This window comes from Hylobates moloch, unplaced genomic scaffold (assembly GCF_009828535.3).
Source record: "Hylobates moloch isolate HMO894 unplaced genomic scaffold, HMol_V3 SCAFFOLD_15, whole genome shotgun sequence".
NCBI classification, from domain to species: domain Eukaryota; kingdom Metazoa; phylum Chordata; class Mammalia; order Primates; family Hylobatidae; genus Hylobates; species Hylobates moloch.
In genome coordinates, this window is record NW_026652290.1 from 37,389,308 (window position 1) to 37,405,752 (window position 16,445).

A 16,445-nucleotide genomic window follows, 5' to 3' on the forward strand; every position below is an offset into this window, starting at 1 on the left:
GTGCTTAAGTAGAACCTCTGACCAAACACTGGCTGAACATATAAACATGTTTGTTCAAAGAACTAAAGGAAATCATATTTAAAAAAGGAAGGTAAGAGAACAATTACAGTTGCTCCTCCATATCCATGGATTCCTCATCTGTGGATTCAACCAACTGTGGATCAAAAGTATTTAGGAAAAAAAAAAAAAAGTTGACACAGTTCCAAAATCCAAAACTTGGATTTTCCACATGCTGAGTACTATGCTGAATCCATGCAAATGAAGTGATATGTAGGCATTGTATTAGGTATTATTGTAAGTAATCTAGAGATTTATTTAAAGTATACAGAATGATGTGAATAGGTTATATGCAAATTCTGTGCCATTTTATATAAGAGACTTGAGCATCCACGGAGTTTGGTATTTGTAGGGGGTCCTGGAATTAATCCCCCACAGATACCAAGAGATGACTTTACTCACCAAACAAACCAATAAAGAGATAAAAATTATTTTTAATAAATGGAATTCTGAAGTTGAAAAGTATACTAAACGAAATGAAAAATTCACTAGAGGAGCTCAATAGTAGATTTGAGTTGGGAGAAGAAAACCAGTGAACTTGAAGATGGAGCAACAGAAATTATACCATCTGAAAAACAGAAAAAAGAGTGAAATGAAAAGAGCCTCAGAGAAATGTGAGAAACCATTAAGCATACCAACATATGTGTAATGGAAGGACTAGAAGGCTAGGAGAGAGAAAAAAAGAACAGGAGAAAATATTTTTCAGAGTTAACGACTAGCCAGGTGCAGTGACATGCGCCTGTTGTCCCAGCTACTCAGGAGGCTGAGGAGAGAGAATTGCTTGAGTCTAGGAGTTTGAGGCTGCAGTGTGAGAAAACTGCACCTGTGAACAGCCACTGCATTCCAGCCTACACAACATAGTGAGAACTTCTTAAAAAAGAAAAAGAAAAAAAAGAGTTAGTGGTTGAAAAAGGCCCCAAATTTGATGAAAAATATTAATCTACATATTCAAGAAGCTCAAAAACTCAAAGTAAGATAAATGCAGAGACCATACCCAGACACATTACATTCAAAATGCTGAATGCCAAAGATAATGAGAAAACTCTGGCTAGATGTAAAATAATATAGCTATATGATTAAGACTTTTTATTAAATTGGGAAATTAAACATACATATACAAAAGTACACAAAACAAATGTTAACAGGCAAAACTAAACCAATGAGATGTTGGAATATTCTGTATCAGGGGTTGTAAACTATGGTCCCTGGGCTAAATTCTGCCCACTGCCTGTTTTCGTTCCTATTTTATTTTTTTGAGACAGGATCTCGCTCTGTTGCCCAGGCTGGAGTGCCGTGGCATGATCACAGCTCACTGTAACCTTGAACTTCTGGGCTCAAGTGATTTTCCCACCTCAGCCTCTCAAGTAGCTGGGACTACAGGCACGCATCACCATGCCTGGTTGTTGTGTTTTGTTGTTGTCGTTTTGAGACAGAGTTTCGCTCTGTCACCCAGGCTGTAGTGCAGTGGCATGATCCTGGCTCACTGTAACCTCCGCCTCCTAGGTTCCAGTGATTCTCCTGCCTCAGCCTCCTGAGTAGCTGGGATTACAGGTGCCTGCCACCACGCCCAGCTCATTTTTGTATTTTTAGTAGAGACAGGGTTTCACCATGTTGGCCAGGCTCGTCTTGAACTCCTGACCTCAGGTGATCCACCCGCCTCGACCTCCCAAAAGTGCTGGGATTACAGGTGTAGGCCACCACACCTGGCTGATGCCTGGCTATTTTTTAAATTTTTTTTGTAGAGATGAGGTCTCACTATGTTGCCTAGGCTGGTCTCAAACTCCTGGGCTCAAGTGATTCCCCCAATCTTGGCATTCCAAAACGCTGGGATTACCAGCATGAGTCATCACACCTGGTCTGTTTTCTTAACAAAAAAGTTTTATTCAAATACAGCCATGTATGTTCATTTATGCATTGGTTTGCTGGCAATTTTTTACTATCTGGACCTTTACAGAAAAACCTGCCACCTGTGCTGTATTGTGTATCTTGATCTGGGTAGTGATACACACACACACACACACACACACACACACACACACACATTTTTTCTCCTGAGCTATATAACTTAGAACTTTTCTAACTTTACAGCATTTTATTATAACTCAATGAAAATTTTAAAAGTTTAAAATATGTTACACTTTGAACTTGAGTTCACTTGAGTACACTGAGTTACTTTAAAGCTTGTCTCTTTTTTCATTAAACAGCAAGCCAACTTGTTTGATCTTTACTTGGTTATTACAATATGTGAAACCTTTGGGGGTCAGTCTCTACTGCCTGATGTTTCTGTTGCAGCCCACACTGGGTCCACTGTTTTCTTATATGCAAGGATAACTTTGACTTGTGTTAATCACTACGTTTAAAAAGTTATCTGGGGTGTTTCTTGAGACTTAGAATAAGGATGTCTTCCTGCAGAGATGATTGTCATTGTCTTTACCAGACACCGGGGCTACCACCAGACTAGAACTACTTCCCAGTCATTTCCAGAGTTACTTTCACCTTCCTGGGGATGTAAATCTTAGCTACAAGTCTGTATGAGAGTCGGCTTGCCTGCCTCCACCCCACTGCGTCCCCTTTCCCTTTCCTATTCTTCCTTCCTTCTTTTTCTTCCCTCCCTCCATCCATGAAAAGAAAAGATGTATTTCGAATTCACACTTATACGTGGTGGTGTTTTTTGAGGTCATACCTATTAGGTTCCCCTCTTGGAGCACTCAGAGATTTGACCTCTCTCCCTTACATTACAGTCACCTGAACTACAGCTGAGTTTCAACAGAGCATCAAACAAAATCGCCTGCTTCTCTGGGTTCTTGCTGTCTCTTAGCCTGTCAGCTCTTCTGTGCTTTTATGTTTAAAAAACCCATTTTTTTTCCCAGCAGAATTGCTCCTTCCATTTAAGAAGAGCAAGCCTTTTTCTCTAATGTTTAGCAAATGAAAAACCTAATTATAAATATTGTATTAGTTACTTCTACTTTGTTACACATTCTACAATGTTAAGATTTACATTAATTACATCTATTTCATTGGTTTAAGCTTTAATTTAAATGCACAACTAGCTTGTAGAATAAATTACATATTTAAACTTTGTAATAATATTTAATATTTAGGATATTATAAAATTCTTTTTTAAATTTCTTTGAGACGGAGTTTTGCTGTTGTCGCCCAGGTTGGAGTGCAATGGTGCGATCAGGGCTCACTGCAACCTCTGCCTCCAGGGTTCAGTTGAGCCTCCTGCTTCAGCCTCCCAAATAGCTGGGATTACAGGCACCTGCCACCATTCCCGGCTGACCTTTTGTATTTTCAATAGTGATGGGGTTTCACCATGTTGGCCAGGCTGGTCTCGAACTCCTGACCTCAACTTACCAGCCCACCTCGGCCTCCCACAGTGCTGGGATTACAGGCGTGAGCCACCATGCCCGGCCAGGGTATTATAAAATGCTTAATAGAACTAGTCTACCCTCAACCAGAACAATGAAAATTTAGTCACTGAAGTAAGTGAAAGAAACAGTTTCACTGATGAGGCAGTCATTCTACATGAACCATAAACAAGGCAAGAAACTCATTAAATATATCTGCTGTGGTGCGATGTGCCCTGGAACTACAATGGTTACTACTCCCTCAATATTGCCCTTAGTGAAAGCTTTATCTCTGGAAAAACTTTAGAGAAATGCCTGCAAAAGAACTCGGTGCTGTTAGTAGAGCAGAACTTTAGAAACTAGTAAAGAAATCCTTGTGATCACAAAAATGAAGCCCGAGGTATATGTACTGAACATCGTGGACTTGCTACAACTAGACACTATCCAATTTGTAAGCAGAGGGCTGCTCTCAAGTCTTTAAGTCAGCACAATAAATAAACCCTAACTCCTTTGGACAAGACTTTGTAAAACTAGTTATATTAAAGCAAAATAAAAGTTATATTAACTTGCATATCACTTAATCATATTACTTTAGAAACTTAAAATATATACTCAATTCTCAATCATCTTTAGTGATGCCCATTCAGACTTGAGGGCACCTCTCATTTTCTGCCTAGTTATTAAATGACAGATTACAGAGGCTTAGGGATAAGCATAAGGTTAATTCTAGAAATATCAAGAGTCTCAAGGATAAGAGTGAAATCCATCTCCTTTGCAAAGGAGGAAGTGGAAGCCCAGGAAGAATAAAGCTTACTCAAGACTGCAAAGAGGCCTACACACTAGAAATCAGAAATCTTGACTCCTAGACTACTGTCCCCTAAAACATGAGCTTTTTTCTTACACATAGAGATGAAGATGGGGTAACTGCCATCTCTAAATACATGAGTTTTTAAACACTGAGAAGGAAATGTCCAGGTGACATACATGCCAAAATGTATGTAGTGACCTTTCAGTGAAAAAGAAAAAAAAATTGAGACTAGAACTCTGTTATAAAAGAGCAGACTGACTTCATCCCTGATATCTATTAGCATTTATGCATTTTACTCACTACGTTCTGAGGGTGCTATGGTTTGAATGTCTCCCCCAAAAGTTCATGTGTTGAAAACTTAATTGCCATAGAAACAGTATCAAGAGACAGGGCCTTAAAGAAGAGATTAGGCCATGAGGACTCTGTCCTCATGAATGGATTAATACCATTATCACAAGGGCAGTTATTATGGAAGTGATTTCTTGATTAAAAAAAAGAAAGATGAGTTCAGTCCAAGTTCTGTGCTTTGCATACTCGCTGCTCTTTCTGCCTTCTGCCATGGGATAACCCTCACCAGGTGCCAGTGCCATGCTCTTGGACCTCCCAGCCTCCAGAACTGTGAGCCAAATAAACTGGTCTTTATCAATTACCTAATCTGTGGTATTCTGTTATAGGGAGAGAAAATGGACTAAGACAGAGAGGATCTTCTACAAGAAAAATCCAGTCGTTTGTTTTTGATGGGTTTCTCTAGGCTTCGAGGAATTAAAAAAATATAACTAGTAAATTACCTAGTGCACAGAATACTGTGACTTTGTTAAGTGTTCTTCAGATTCCTTCTCAAATTTTTATCTAGATTGAACAACTCAGATTAAGAAGAAGAAAAGGCCCAGCCGGGCATGGTGGCTCACGCCTGTAATCCCAGCACTTTGGGAGGCCGAGGCGGGCAGATTACAAGGTCAGGAGATCGAGACCATCCTGGCTAACATGGTGAAACCCTGTCTCTACTAAAAATACAAAAAATTAGCGGGGCATGGTGGTGCGCGCCTATAGTCCCAGCTACTTGGGAGGCTGAGGCAGGAGAATCGCTTGAACCCGGGAGGCAGAGGTTGCAGTGGGCCAAGATCCTGCCACTGCACTCCAGCCTGGGTGACAGAGCGAGACTCCATCTCAAAAAAAAAAAAAAAAAAAAACCCAAACAAACAAAAGAAGAAAAGGCCCTTGAGGACAGGGACCATGTTTTATTTACTCCATTTCCTTATTTGGAGCCTAAGTATAGACACCTTAAAACTGTTGAATGGATGTTTGTCTAGGGATTTATTTTGTTGTTAATAGAGAAAAGTCTATTTGACATTCTTTTTCATTAAAACAAAACTGTGAAACTATCTTAAATGATATGACTTAAGCAACATTAGAAATGAGTGGAGTCTGTAAGATTAAAGGCAAAAGGAATGAACATAATCACTCTCATCTAGCTGATAAAGTCGTTTCTCACATGGGTACAGGCTAACAATTCTGCAACCTCTATACATGTGTACTGGAATTGAACAATTAAGTAAATGGATGGTGGTTGGTAGGAGCCATGTTTCTCACTGTTGGAGTGGGAGGTTCCAGACATGCAAGGGAAGTCTGGAACGATCAACATGGTAATAGATTAGAGTTAGAGACATAGTATGAACTCATGTGTTAGTTACTATAGATACAGATGGTTACATATAGAAATATCTATAGAAATGTACACCTATAGGGGTTAATATACATACATATATTTCCTTGCTCTGTCAGTTGAGGAGGCCTAAAAACAATGACACCCCAGTAGCAATCAGCATACTTAGTACCCAGAGCTCAGTTTTTAATAAAAGGAGCAAAGGCTCCTTAGAGAAATGGCTCATTCGGCTGGGCGCGGTGGCTCACGCTTGTAATCCCAGCACTTTGGGAGGCCGAGGCGGGCGGATCACGAGGTCAGGAGATCGAGACCACGGTGAAACCCCGTCTCTACTAAAAATACAAAAAAATTAGCCGGGCGTGGTGGCGGGTGCCTGTAGTCCCAGCTACTCGGAGAGGCTGAGGCAGGAGAATGGCGTGAACCTGGGAGGCGGAGCTTGCAGTGAGCCGAGATTGCGCCACTGCACTCCAGCCTGGGCGACAGAGCGAGACTCCGTCTCAAAAAAAAAAAAAAGAGAGAAATGGCTCATTCTAGGGCTTGGGCAAGAAATATACAAAATGACACTAGAGCATCCTATAGTACCAGAAAGGATGTGTTCAAAGAAAACACAATGATGGGATAAGTCACAGGGAAACGGGAGGGAACTGAAAGAGCTTTCAATGGCCAAAGCAGAAAGAACTGGAGTTAAAAAACAAAACAAAACAAAAACACACATTAGACTTTAACCCAAAATATAAAATAAGTATCCATGAGTCATACTGACATAAATCATTGAATAAAATTAATGGTAGAGAATAGTTAAGTCTCCTGTGCAGAATTCCAAATAATTTAGGTACTTCACCAGCAAAGTAACTCTGCATTCCTTAAGTGAATTTGTTCCAAAGAGCACAGTATGTATGAAAAGGGGAAACAGAAATAATCTTTTTTCTTGGGCGGGGGGGATGGTGGGCAAAAATGACATTTAGAAGGGAAAAGCAATAACTATAGTGGAAAAAAATGACAAACACTACATCGGCCAAATGAGATTAAGGTTAACCTCAAAAGTGGTATCATGTTTACAGCATGTGTCTGCAAAATAATGTGATGAAAATGGCAATTTACCTCTGTGGTCTTCCCCCCAAAACACAGAGCCCCAGTCTAGTCATGAGAAAAACAGAAAAATCCCAATTGAGGAACATTCTCCAGGTATTTACCTGACCATTATTCTTCAAAACTGTCAAGTCATCAAAAACAAGGAAACTCTGAGAAACTGTCACATCCAAGAGAAGCCTAACATGACATGACAACTAAATAACATGGTATCCTGGGTAGGATCCTGGAACAGTAAAAGGGTATTAGGGAAAAACTCAGAAAATCGAAAAAAATTAACAACTTTAGTTAACAATGAGTCATTTCAACAAAGGTACCATACGAATGTACGTTAGCAGGGAAACAGTGTGGGGTATGTTAAAAATCTGTACTACTGTGGCAATTTCTCCAGAAATCTAACTGTCCTGGTTTATTTTTTAAAAGTTTATTTTAAAAACTTATATAGCAAGGCAGAACAGACATAACAGAAGGCTTTGAAAGACAGGATGGTTTTATATTTATGAAAAGCATTTGTCTTTCACCATAACTGGTAAAGCATTTTACAGTCTCCTAAAGGTTTAACTGTTAGTCAAAGAAGTAAGTTTTAGTTTAAACTATTTACCTGAAGATTAAAAAAGAAAACAAAACTTGGCTAATTTTACTTGAGGATAAATGATAGGGCTATTATAGACTTACTCAACTAGTCTATTTTTGATTAAACTGAATGCGTGGTTAAGTCTCAACAGTTAACAAACAGCTTCCAGTTGGTATTAGAATCAAATCCAAAGTCCTACATTCATACATCATCTGGCTCCTGCCTACCTTCTTTGACTTCATTTTATACTACCACTGCCCCTGTTTTCATTCACTTGAGCCACACCAGTCTTTCTGTTCTAAGAACCTAGTAAGCCTTAGGGCTTTCATGTTTTGTCCTTGTCTGGGACCTGTTACCTACTGCTGGGTAGCAAACTACCCCCAACACTTAGTGGCTTTATACAACTCCCATTTTATTTACTCATGATTCTGAGAGTCATCAATTTGGACTAATCCCACCAGGAAGCTCATCATGCAGGTTTGGTCAGCCGGCAGCTAGACCGGAGGGGACAGGTGACTAGCGGTCACATGTTTGGCAGTTAGTGCTGGCTGTTGGGTGTTGGGTGAGCCATGTATTTCCAGTGAGTATGCCTGGGCTTTTTCACATGGCTGTGAGCAGAGGTCCAAGTGTAAGAGCAGAAGCATTCACTTGATCAAAGCAAGTTACAAGGCCAGTCCACATACAAGTGGTGGGAAGCTGACTCCAGCCTTGACGGGAGGAGTATGCAGCCATCTAAAATTGGACACATGTAGAATGCTTCTCCTGAAAGCTTTCCATAGCTATGCCTTAGGCATGCTCTCTTCAAAATATAGTATCTTCAGAGGCCTTTCCTAACCACTGTATTTAAAATAGCTTCTCATCCTATTTTCTTCATCCTTCACCATTTCTTGACCGTTTTATTTTCTACCATTACAATTACCCATTATTTCATCGTTCACTTGTCTGTTTTCTCTATGAAAGCAAGTACTTAATCCGCCTTGTTCATTCCCAAGAGCTAGCATAGTAGGTGCTCAACAAATATACAGGCAATTCAAATCTCTATTTTTTATTCCACAATAAGATGATCAAGTTACTAAACAACTGAAAAAGTAATGTACTTTAGTTAGTAAAATGCACTTTAGTAAAAGCAATCTAAGTGGAAATAAGATTTTTGTCTCTTCTGTCCAGACAAAAAAAATGAAGAATCTATGTGTTACAAAGTAGAAGCTGGGTGTGGTGGTGCATGCCTGTAGTCCCAGCTACAGAAGGCTGAAGCAGGAGGACCGCTTGAGCCAAGGAATTCAAAGCTGCAGTGAGCTATGATCATGCCACTGCACCACACTCTGGGTGACAAAGCAAGACCTCATCTCTAAAACAAAACAAAAGACAAAGCAGAAAGTTACGTGAGCCTTTTCCAAGTTATTTAATTTAGAGCGTCAGTCTCCAAATATAATAATATTAAGATAGCAGTTTATAAATTAACTTTTTTTCAGATCACTCTAACATAAAATCTCTCAACTGAATCTCTAGTTTGCCTCATTTTGTTAAGAGCTTTAATATTACATGGGAAGTTCAGAGACTTCTATTTCCATCCCTCAACATGTAGTGACAGTCAACATGCCAGGCTCTGTAGCACCATGATATCCCAGCACCAGACCACTCCAGCCACCCTCTCATTCAAAGAAGGGCTACAAGATATGGCTGGACTACTCGAATCACATCTGATCTTAATCAATCCAGGTATAGGAAGTTGTACTATAATGAATACTTTCCAAAATTGTTTATTCAAATAAAAACAGATCAAGTCATTACAGAGCATTTTTCCATTTTAATAAGAATAACAGACCTACTCAAGGTAATTTTATTCTGTTTATTTAAATAAGGATAAGGCTACTTAAAAGACTTTTTACATACAAAAATGTACAAGGTTAAACTTTTCTGTACTGAATTACAAAACCTGCACAAGCATTTAATAAAACAGCACACTTAAAAACATTCTGACCATTATTTAGCCTCTAAAAATTACTGAAGTTCAACAGTAGTAAATAGAGGAAGCTCTTACATATATATACATATATATATGATTTAATCTACTGGCAGTTTTACTTAATGTAAGTTTTTAAAAGGTCACATTGCTATTGAATGAGTCTCTAGATCAATTTTAGAATCGTCTCTCAAAACTTAAGTCAACCAAAATATTATTTCAAATAGTAATTCCAATTCTGAAGAACTTTAATACTAGCAAATATATTATGGCCTCATAGTAGTAACTGAACCAACTTTCCAAAGTGCCTGGTAGCTGTCCAGATGAATTAGGCTACTTTGGAAAACTGTACTGTCTCTACAGCCATTGAGAAGCCATTCAGTGCCCTGGTACTGTAGGGTCCTGAGACTTTCCAGAATTCACACAGCAGTCTATGATCCCTCAAATGTAAGAGGACAGGGGGTCAGCCTATCTTCACCTCTCAGTGAATGAGGAGGGCCAAGCAATATGACTTGCAAACCTAAGCCAGAAGCTTGGGATCTACAGTAAGGAGGAAGGAGAATTAAAGTAGAGAAAGAAAATGTGTAAGGAGAAAGGGAAAATAAGGAACAAAGAGGGAAAGGAAGAAAAAACAACGATGCCTGCTAATGGCAGGAAGTGGTAAAGTGCCTATAACTAAAACTTACAAGCCACCCACTAACTCTAATGCCATTCATTTGCCTACTCCAATAATAAGAAAAGCTGGCTTTACTGGAATATAGAATCAAGAGCAACATTACCCACCTATGTTAGTGAGTAACTAGTATTCTAAAGTTGTTTGCCATACATATCAAGTTCTTCTAACCTTTGAAGCAAACCAAAACACTTCAAAACATAGGGCTCCCAGGGCTGCTGCTCCAGATTCCCAGCATTCAGCATGCTTCATTATGTGGAGAAAGACATTTCAAGACAAGCTGTTCCATACACCTTCAGAAAGAACAAAGCTCTAAGAAGGTGGGATTATGTTAACACATAGTACATGGTTTAGTGTTTCTCCACATTTCAAACTCAAAATAGCTCAATAATATGCTGCTACATGAGCATTGATTCTGAATGTTCATAATATAAACTTCAATTTGAAGCAACAATGTTACACAGTTCAGCTGTTATTACCAACCTACTCTGTAAGTTAAAATACAAATAAAATATTAATTTTATTGAGTAACTAAAAATAAGTTCCCACTGACTTAAAATCGTCAAATGGCTAACTCTCTCTCAACTAAGAGAGAAACACAGATGGAAGCAGAAAGGACAACTGAATATAAAATAAAATTTGTCAATCATAATCTGCACTTTTAAAATCTCCTTTTGCATATATTTATGTATAGGATCACAGTTGCCCACCAACATTATGTCTGTCAGCCCTGCAGATAACAATTTAGTGTAACGTTAACAATTTATGCAATACTTAGTATGTTTTATCCTATGTGTACAGATTTACAGTCTGGAATAAAGGCAGAATGATTAAAAACTATTGGGTTAAAGTCTTAGTACAGTACTTACCTGCAAGGCTGAATTAATTTTTTGGAAGGCTATTCAATAGCTGAACTAAAATGCTTGTTTTAACAAATCAAAAGAGGAGTAAGACTACTTTAAAACATATTGAAAAAGGTAAATTCCAATTTGAAGATCAATCATATAACGAAAAAAGTATGAAGTATCCTTTGCTCTTGCTTAGAAACACATAGCAGAACAGTAGAAACTAGAACTCATGAATACAAGGTAAACCCTATCTTCCCACTGATTTCCATTATACAATTGGAGTGAAAATACCACTTGAACAAAAATAAACAAAAAACCTTAGCAGGTAATTCTGTGTGGAACAGCCATGTGGGAATTGTCTATATTACAGCTGCAGGGAATCTCATGTAAGCTAGGAGTCCATCTTCCTATGTTGCACTCTGCAGTGACTTCCGACTCCAGTAGCTCCTCTATTGCCTACTCCATATTAGACTAATTTTTGCTCCTGACTGCTATGCTTCCTGGACTCTTATAAAAATTCTAGAATTCTACCCCCACTCCTAATTCTCTAAACTTTCTTCCATCGAATACCACCTCCAACATGATTATTCTGCCTGAAGACTTTTTAAATCAACTTCATTTTGAAAAGATTAAGCTCCCACAAGCGAGTAATAGCTGAACTCACAGAGTGAGATCACAGACTGCTCACGAAAAGAGTAGGTAGGACTGCTACATGACAAGAACATTCTAAAGGATGGGCCAGGTACAGAATCAACCAGTCAACTCATAATATATATATCAATTATTATGACTTCAAGGAAAGGAGCAATAGCAAGCACTGATTCCTTTTTGCTTTTTATGGGAAGAAACAATGTAAGCAATTAAAGAACAGCATTTTTATCTGTATATTCTGAATAGTTTTCCAGCAGTACTACAAAGATGCTTTTCTTGGTGAACCTTTAAGGACTAATGTTGCAATATTTACTAAAATACTGTGATAAATTGTTATATGCTTCTGCTTTGTAAAAGAAATAAAAATGGCAAGCAAACTAGTAAAATATTTGAATTAAAAAAAAAAAATCTCAAAAATCTCAAATTTCCCCCAAAGACTGAACAAGGCTAATGAGAGTAACTCCTAAAATTCACTGAATGCTTTTTTTTTTTTGAGATGGAGTTTCGCTCTTGTTGCCCAGGCTGGAGTGCAATGGTGTGATCTCGGCTCACCGCAACCTCCGCCTCCCGGGTTCAAGCGATTCTCCTGTCTCAGCCTCCTGAATAGCTGGGATTACAGGCATGCACCACTATGCCCAGCTAATTTTGTATTTTTTAGTAGAGATGGGGTTTCTCCATGTTGGTCAGGCTGGTCTCGAACTCCTGACCTCAGGTGATCTGCCCACCTCAGTCTCAAAAGTGCTGGGATTACAGGCGTGAGCCACTGCGCCTGGCCAATTCAATGGATGCTTTATAGCACACTTATAGCTAATGATTTCAGTAGGGTCAATATAAATGACATATACTAAGCCATTGGTTTAAAAAGATATTCTTTCCTAATCAGGGCAAGACAGGCAAGAATTTTAAAAAAGGAAGGGAGGGAGGGAAGAAGGGAAGGAAAATAAATCCTTTTTTTTTAAAACCTATTTGAAACCTCTTAAGAAAATTCCACAATAATCAGGATTTCTGTAAATATTGTCAATATATATGAACATATTTGAAAAACTACAGTTACGGTATATTTACATTTTTGGAAACTTTTCTTCAGGGCCAAGTAACATGTTGTATCTTCCTTTTTGCTTGTGGGGGCTTCAGGTTATTCTGAAAGACATGAACAGAAATCAGTTTATACTTGCAGAAATATCAGAAAACAACTAAAACGAATATTTTAAACAACCAAGGTTTACTATTAATATATTAATGGACGATCACTGCTGCCATCTGGTGGGAATATATTTAAAGAAACGGGTGAGTTTTCTAGCTCTGTGGTTCTCAAATGTGTGTAGTTTAGAATAACTCAGAGCACTTAAAAACATGCCCCAGGCCTGGTCTTATCCCAGAACCAATTAAACCAGAATCCATAAAAGGTAGGGGGATAAGGCTCTGACTTCTTTTTGCTCTTTTTTGGAAGCTCCTCAAGTGATCTTAACATACAATCAGAGTTGAAAACCACCGACTGCTCCAGATCTGCTTTCTCCCTGTCCAGCCCATCTCCTCCATCAACTTTACAATTTAACAATCCAAAGTCAATGCAAATAGGCTGGGCAGGTGGCTCACGTCTGTAATCCCAGCCGAGTCAGGCGGATCACTTGAGGTCAGGAGTTTGAGACCAGCCTGGCCAACAGGTTTGGTGAAACCCTGTCTCTACAAAAATAAAAATAAAAAAATTAGCTGGGTGTGGTGGCAGGCGCCTGTAATCCTAGCTACTCGAGAGGCTGAGGAAGGAGGATTGCTTGAACCTGGGAGGCGGAGGTTGCAGTGAGCTGATATCTCGCCACTGTACTCCAGCCTGGGAGACAGAGCAAGACTGTCTCAAAAAACAAACAACAACACAACAAAAACACAAAGTCAATAGGAAATGTTAAGAAGAAGATTTATATGTGTGCATACATAAAAAAGAATCTTTTATCCTTAGTGTTTTATATATAGCTCCCTCACGCTCTCTCTCTCTCTCTCTCTCTCTCTATATATATATATATATATCTCATATCTATAAAAGAGTAAAATTTTCTAGGGTAGAGAAATGCTGTTTAAGAGCTTGGAAAAAAAAATTCTCTGACGCTTCCTCCTTATGGCAATATTTTAGATGTGGCTTTATTGTTCTAACTCTTATCCCACACCCTTCTCCTCTCTCCCACAAAGGTAGCTGAAAGGAGTATGGAGGCAGCATGGCCTCCAAAGTGTGTGCCCTGGGATCAAACAAACCTAAATTCAAATCGCAGCCTGGTGGCTTACTAATAACTCTGGAATTCTGGACAAACTTATTTAAATTTACTAAGTTTCTGTTTCCTTATCTGTGAAATAGGAATAACAAAGATGCCTACTTCATAGAGTCACTGATTCAGTGAACTAATAAAAGTAAAAAACTCATGACCAGTCAGGTGGTTTTCTTTTTCCAGGGTCTACTATTTTAGAATGTTTGAATTTTCTGAGTTTTGATCCCTTTGATACATGATTAGATGATAATAATAATAAAGCCAAAGCATTCCACAGGAATAATGGCTATTAAACTACTAGGTATTTAAAAGTAAAAGCACTTTTCTGAAGAGCCTGTAGCTATTTTATACATACATAAAAAATCATCTCACAAATTAAACTCTAATACATTGTGTTAACTGCACCAAATGTGCCTGCCAACAAACATCCAAATGATTCAACATAGTGGAGCACAACATAATAGATGTCCCCAACTTCTGCTATCCCCACAAAGCTAGGTAAATTGAGCAGTAGGCGAGACAAGTGGTAAATCTTAAAAGATTCTGGTGTCTGGTGTGGTTTTAAGGTATGCACAAACAGACAGACTTAAGGTCAGGCCCCAAATGCTACTTAATAAATGTGTGACCCTGGACAAATTACTTAATGTTTTAAACCTTGCTAATAAGGGAATATTTATCTGTTTTAGTTCCAAGACAGTTAAAGGAACTAAATGAGAAAAATCTAGGAAAACTGCCTAACAGATCCTCTCTCTACATATTTTAAGCAGAAATAACTTGAGTGAACTTTTAAAAACATTAATCACCATGGATTTTAAAATTCCAGGATTCAAGTACTGGAGTAATGAGATGTATTACACAAATCAGACAGACCATCAAAAGGGTTCAAGAACAGAACGTAGCACAGTCGACCCACCTCCCGTCATGAGGCAGACTGCTCAGGTTTCATTCAGACCACTTACCAGCATGGAAACCACCCCCATACTTACCATGGCCTCTGCTTCTTCTTTAGGAGCTGCTCGCTTTAACTTCACTGGAGTAGTTCCAACAGGGGACAACGGTGGTGACTTCACAGGGCCTGAAGGACTTTTCCTATGCGTTAAGTCATGGTTCTGTTTAGTGTCATTATTATTGTGTTCCGTTTTATTGTTCATAGGCAAATTGGAAGACAAAATTAGGGGTGAAACACTCGAAGAGGAATTTGATAATTTTCTAAAGGCATTACTGGTAAAGCTTGCCTGAGGGGGAGGCTTGAGTCGATCATTATCTCCATTCTCTGTCTTTTTCACTTTTATGCTTGTACTTGTTGAACTTCCATCAAATACGATGAGGGGTCTTTTCCTTAACCCATCTACAGTGCTACTCCTGAAATCAAAGAGATGCACTCTTGAAAAATACCATCTGGAATGGCAAACCAGTTCACTGGAATTCAAGTTAAAATAAGCAGTAAACAAAAAGATTTTCTGATAAGACTAATCTAAGTGAGACTATTAAAAATGAAATTTTCTATGTTCATTCTAAATGAAAGAATTTCCTAGTGTTTTATTTCAAAGTTTAAAATATTTATGTACAAGAAATTCAAAGTTAGCTTTAATGTATACACAACATGCAGCTATTTTTAAAACATCAATTAACCATCTAGCCCTGGAACTTAAAATGAGATTTCCTAGTTAAAAAACAAACACCAGCTTATTGATAGGGTTATCTTAACCATGTAATCAGTTATTATTTTAAAAGGATAATAAACTATAGAACTATACCAAGACTACCACAGTAGCAGTGTACAAATGAGGCACAGCATTCTACTCCATTCAGTAAAGGTCTCTAAAGCCAAGACATTTTCTAAACTAATTGTAATTATGACATTTGTACAAGTTCAATTGTAAAATTTGGCAAGTGTCTCATATTTACCTTCTGGAAATCTAATTTTCACTCTTAATAGTAAAGGTTAATAATGAAAGCATTCATTTGCTTATTACTTATTATACCTCAGATAATATCTATATCACAGATGAATTGAAAAAAAGAATTTTTTTTTGAGACAGAGTTGTGCTCTTGTTGCCCAGGGTGGTGTGCAATGGCACGATCTCCGCTCACTGCAACCTCCGCCTCCCAGGTTCAAGTGATTCTCCTGCCTCAGCCTCCCGAGTAGCTGGGATTACAGGTGCATGCCACCACGCCCAGCTAATTTTTGTATTTTTAGTAGAGATGGGGTTTCACCGTGTTAGCCAGGATGACAGCTTGTTTAATCTAAGATTCAAGAGGCACATTAAAGTTTGAGAAGCACAGGGCTATGTTGCTATGGACCTGGTCCTAGCTCTGTATGACCTTGGGCATGTTATAGCACTTCTCAGGATCTCAGTTCCTCCACAGATAAAATAATAAGTAGTTCAACAATACAAGATGATCTCTTGGATCCTTCCAGTTTTAATGCTCTGATTCAATTGTGAATTTAAAAAATAGAGTCAAAGATCCTTTCCAAAATGATTTTGGGGTACTAATCAAGACAGTTGTACG

At 38.4% G+C, this 16,445-nt stretch overlaps 1 protein-coding gene across 5 annotated transcripts in view; it reads right to left on the minus strand.

Moving 5' to 3' along the window:
* CUNH2orf49 (chromosome unknown C2orf49 homolog) overlaps positions 1-16,445 on the minus strand; it is a 40,956-nt gene that overhangs the window by 20,459 nt on the left and 4,052 nt on the right. Inside the window, exons 3-5 of one of the 5 annotated variants that reach the window (XM_032177398.2) lie at positions 15,167-15,293; positions 14,918-15,040; positions 8,929-12,816 (exon numbers count right to left, since the gene is read on the minus strand). In XM_032177398.2, coding sequence (XP_032033289.1) covers positions 12,760-12,816; positions 14,918-15,040; positions 15,167-15,293 — 307 coding nt within the window. In that variant the 3' untranslated portion in view covers positions 8,929-12,759. Of the gene's footprint in view, positions 1-8,928; positions 12,817-14,917; positions 15,294-16,445 lie in introns of those variants that run through there. The other 4 variants (XM_032177397.2, XM_058428592.1, XM_058428591.1 and 1 more) reach the window with 4 other exon arrangements.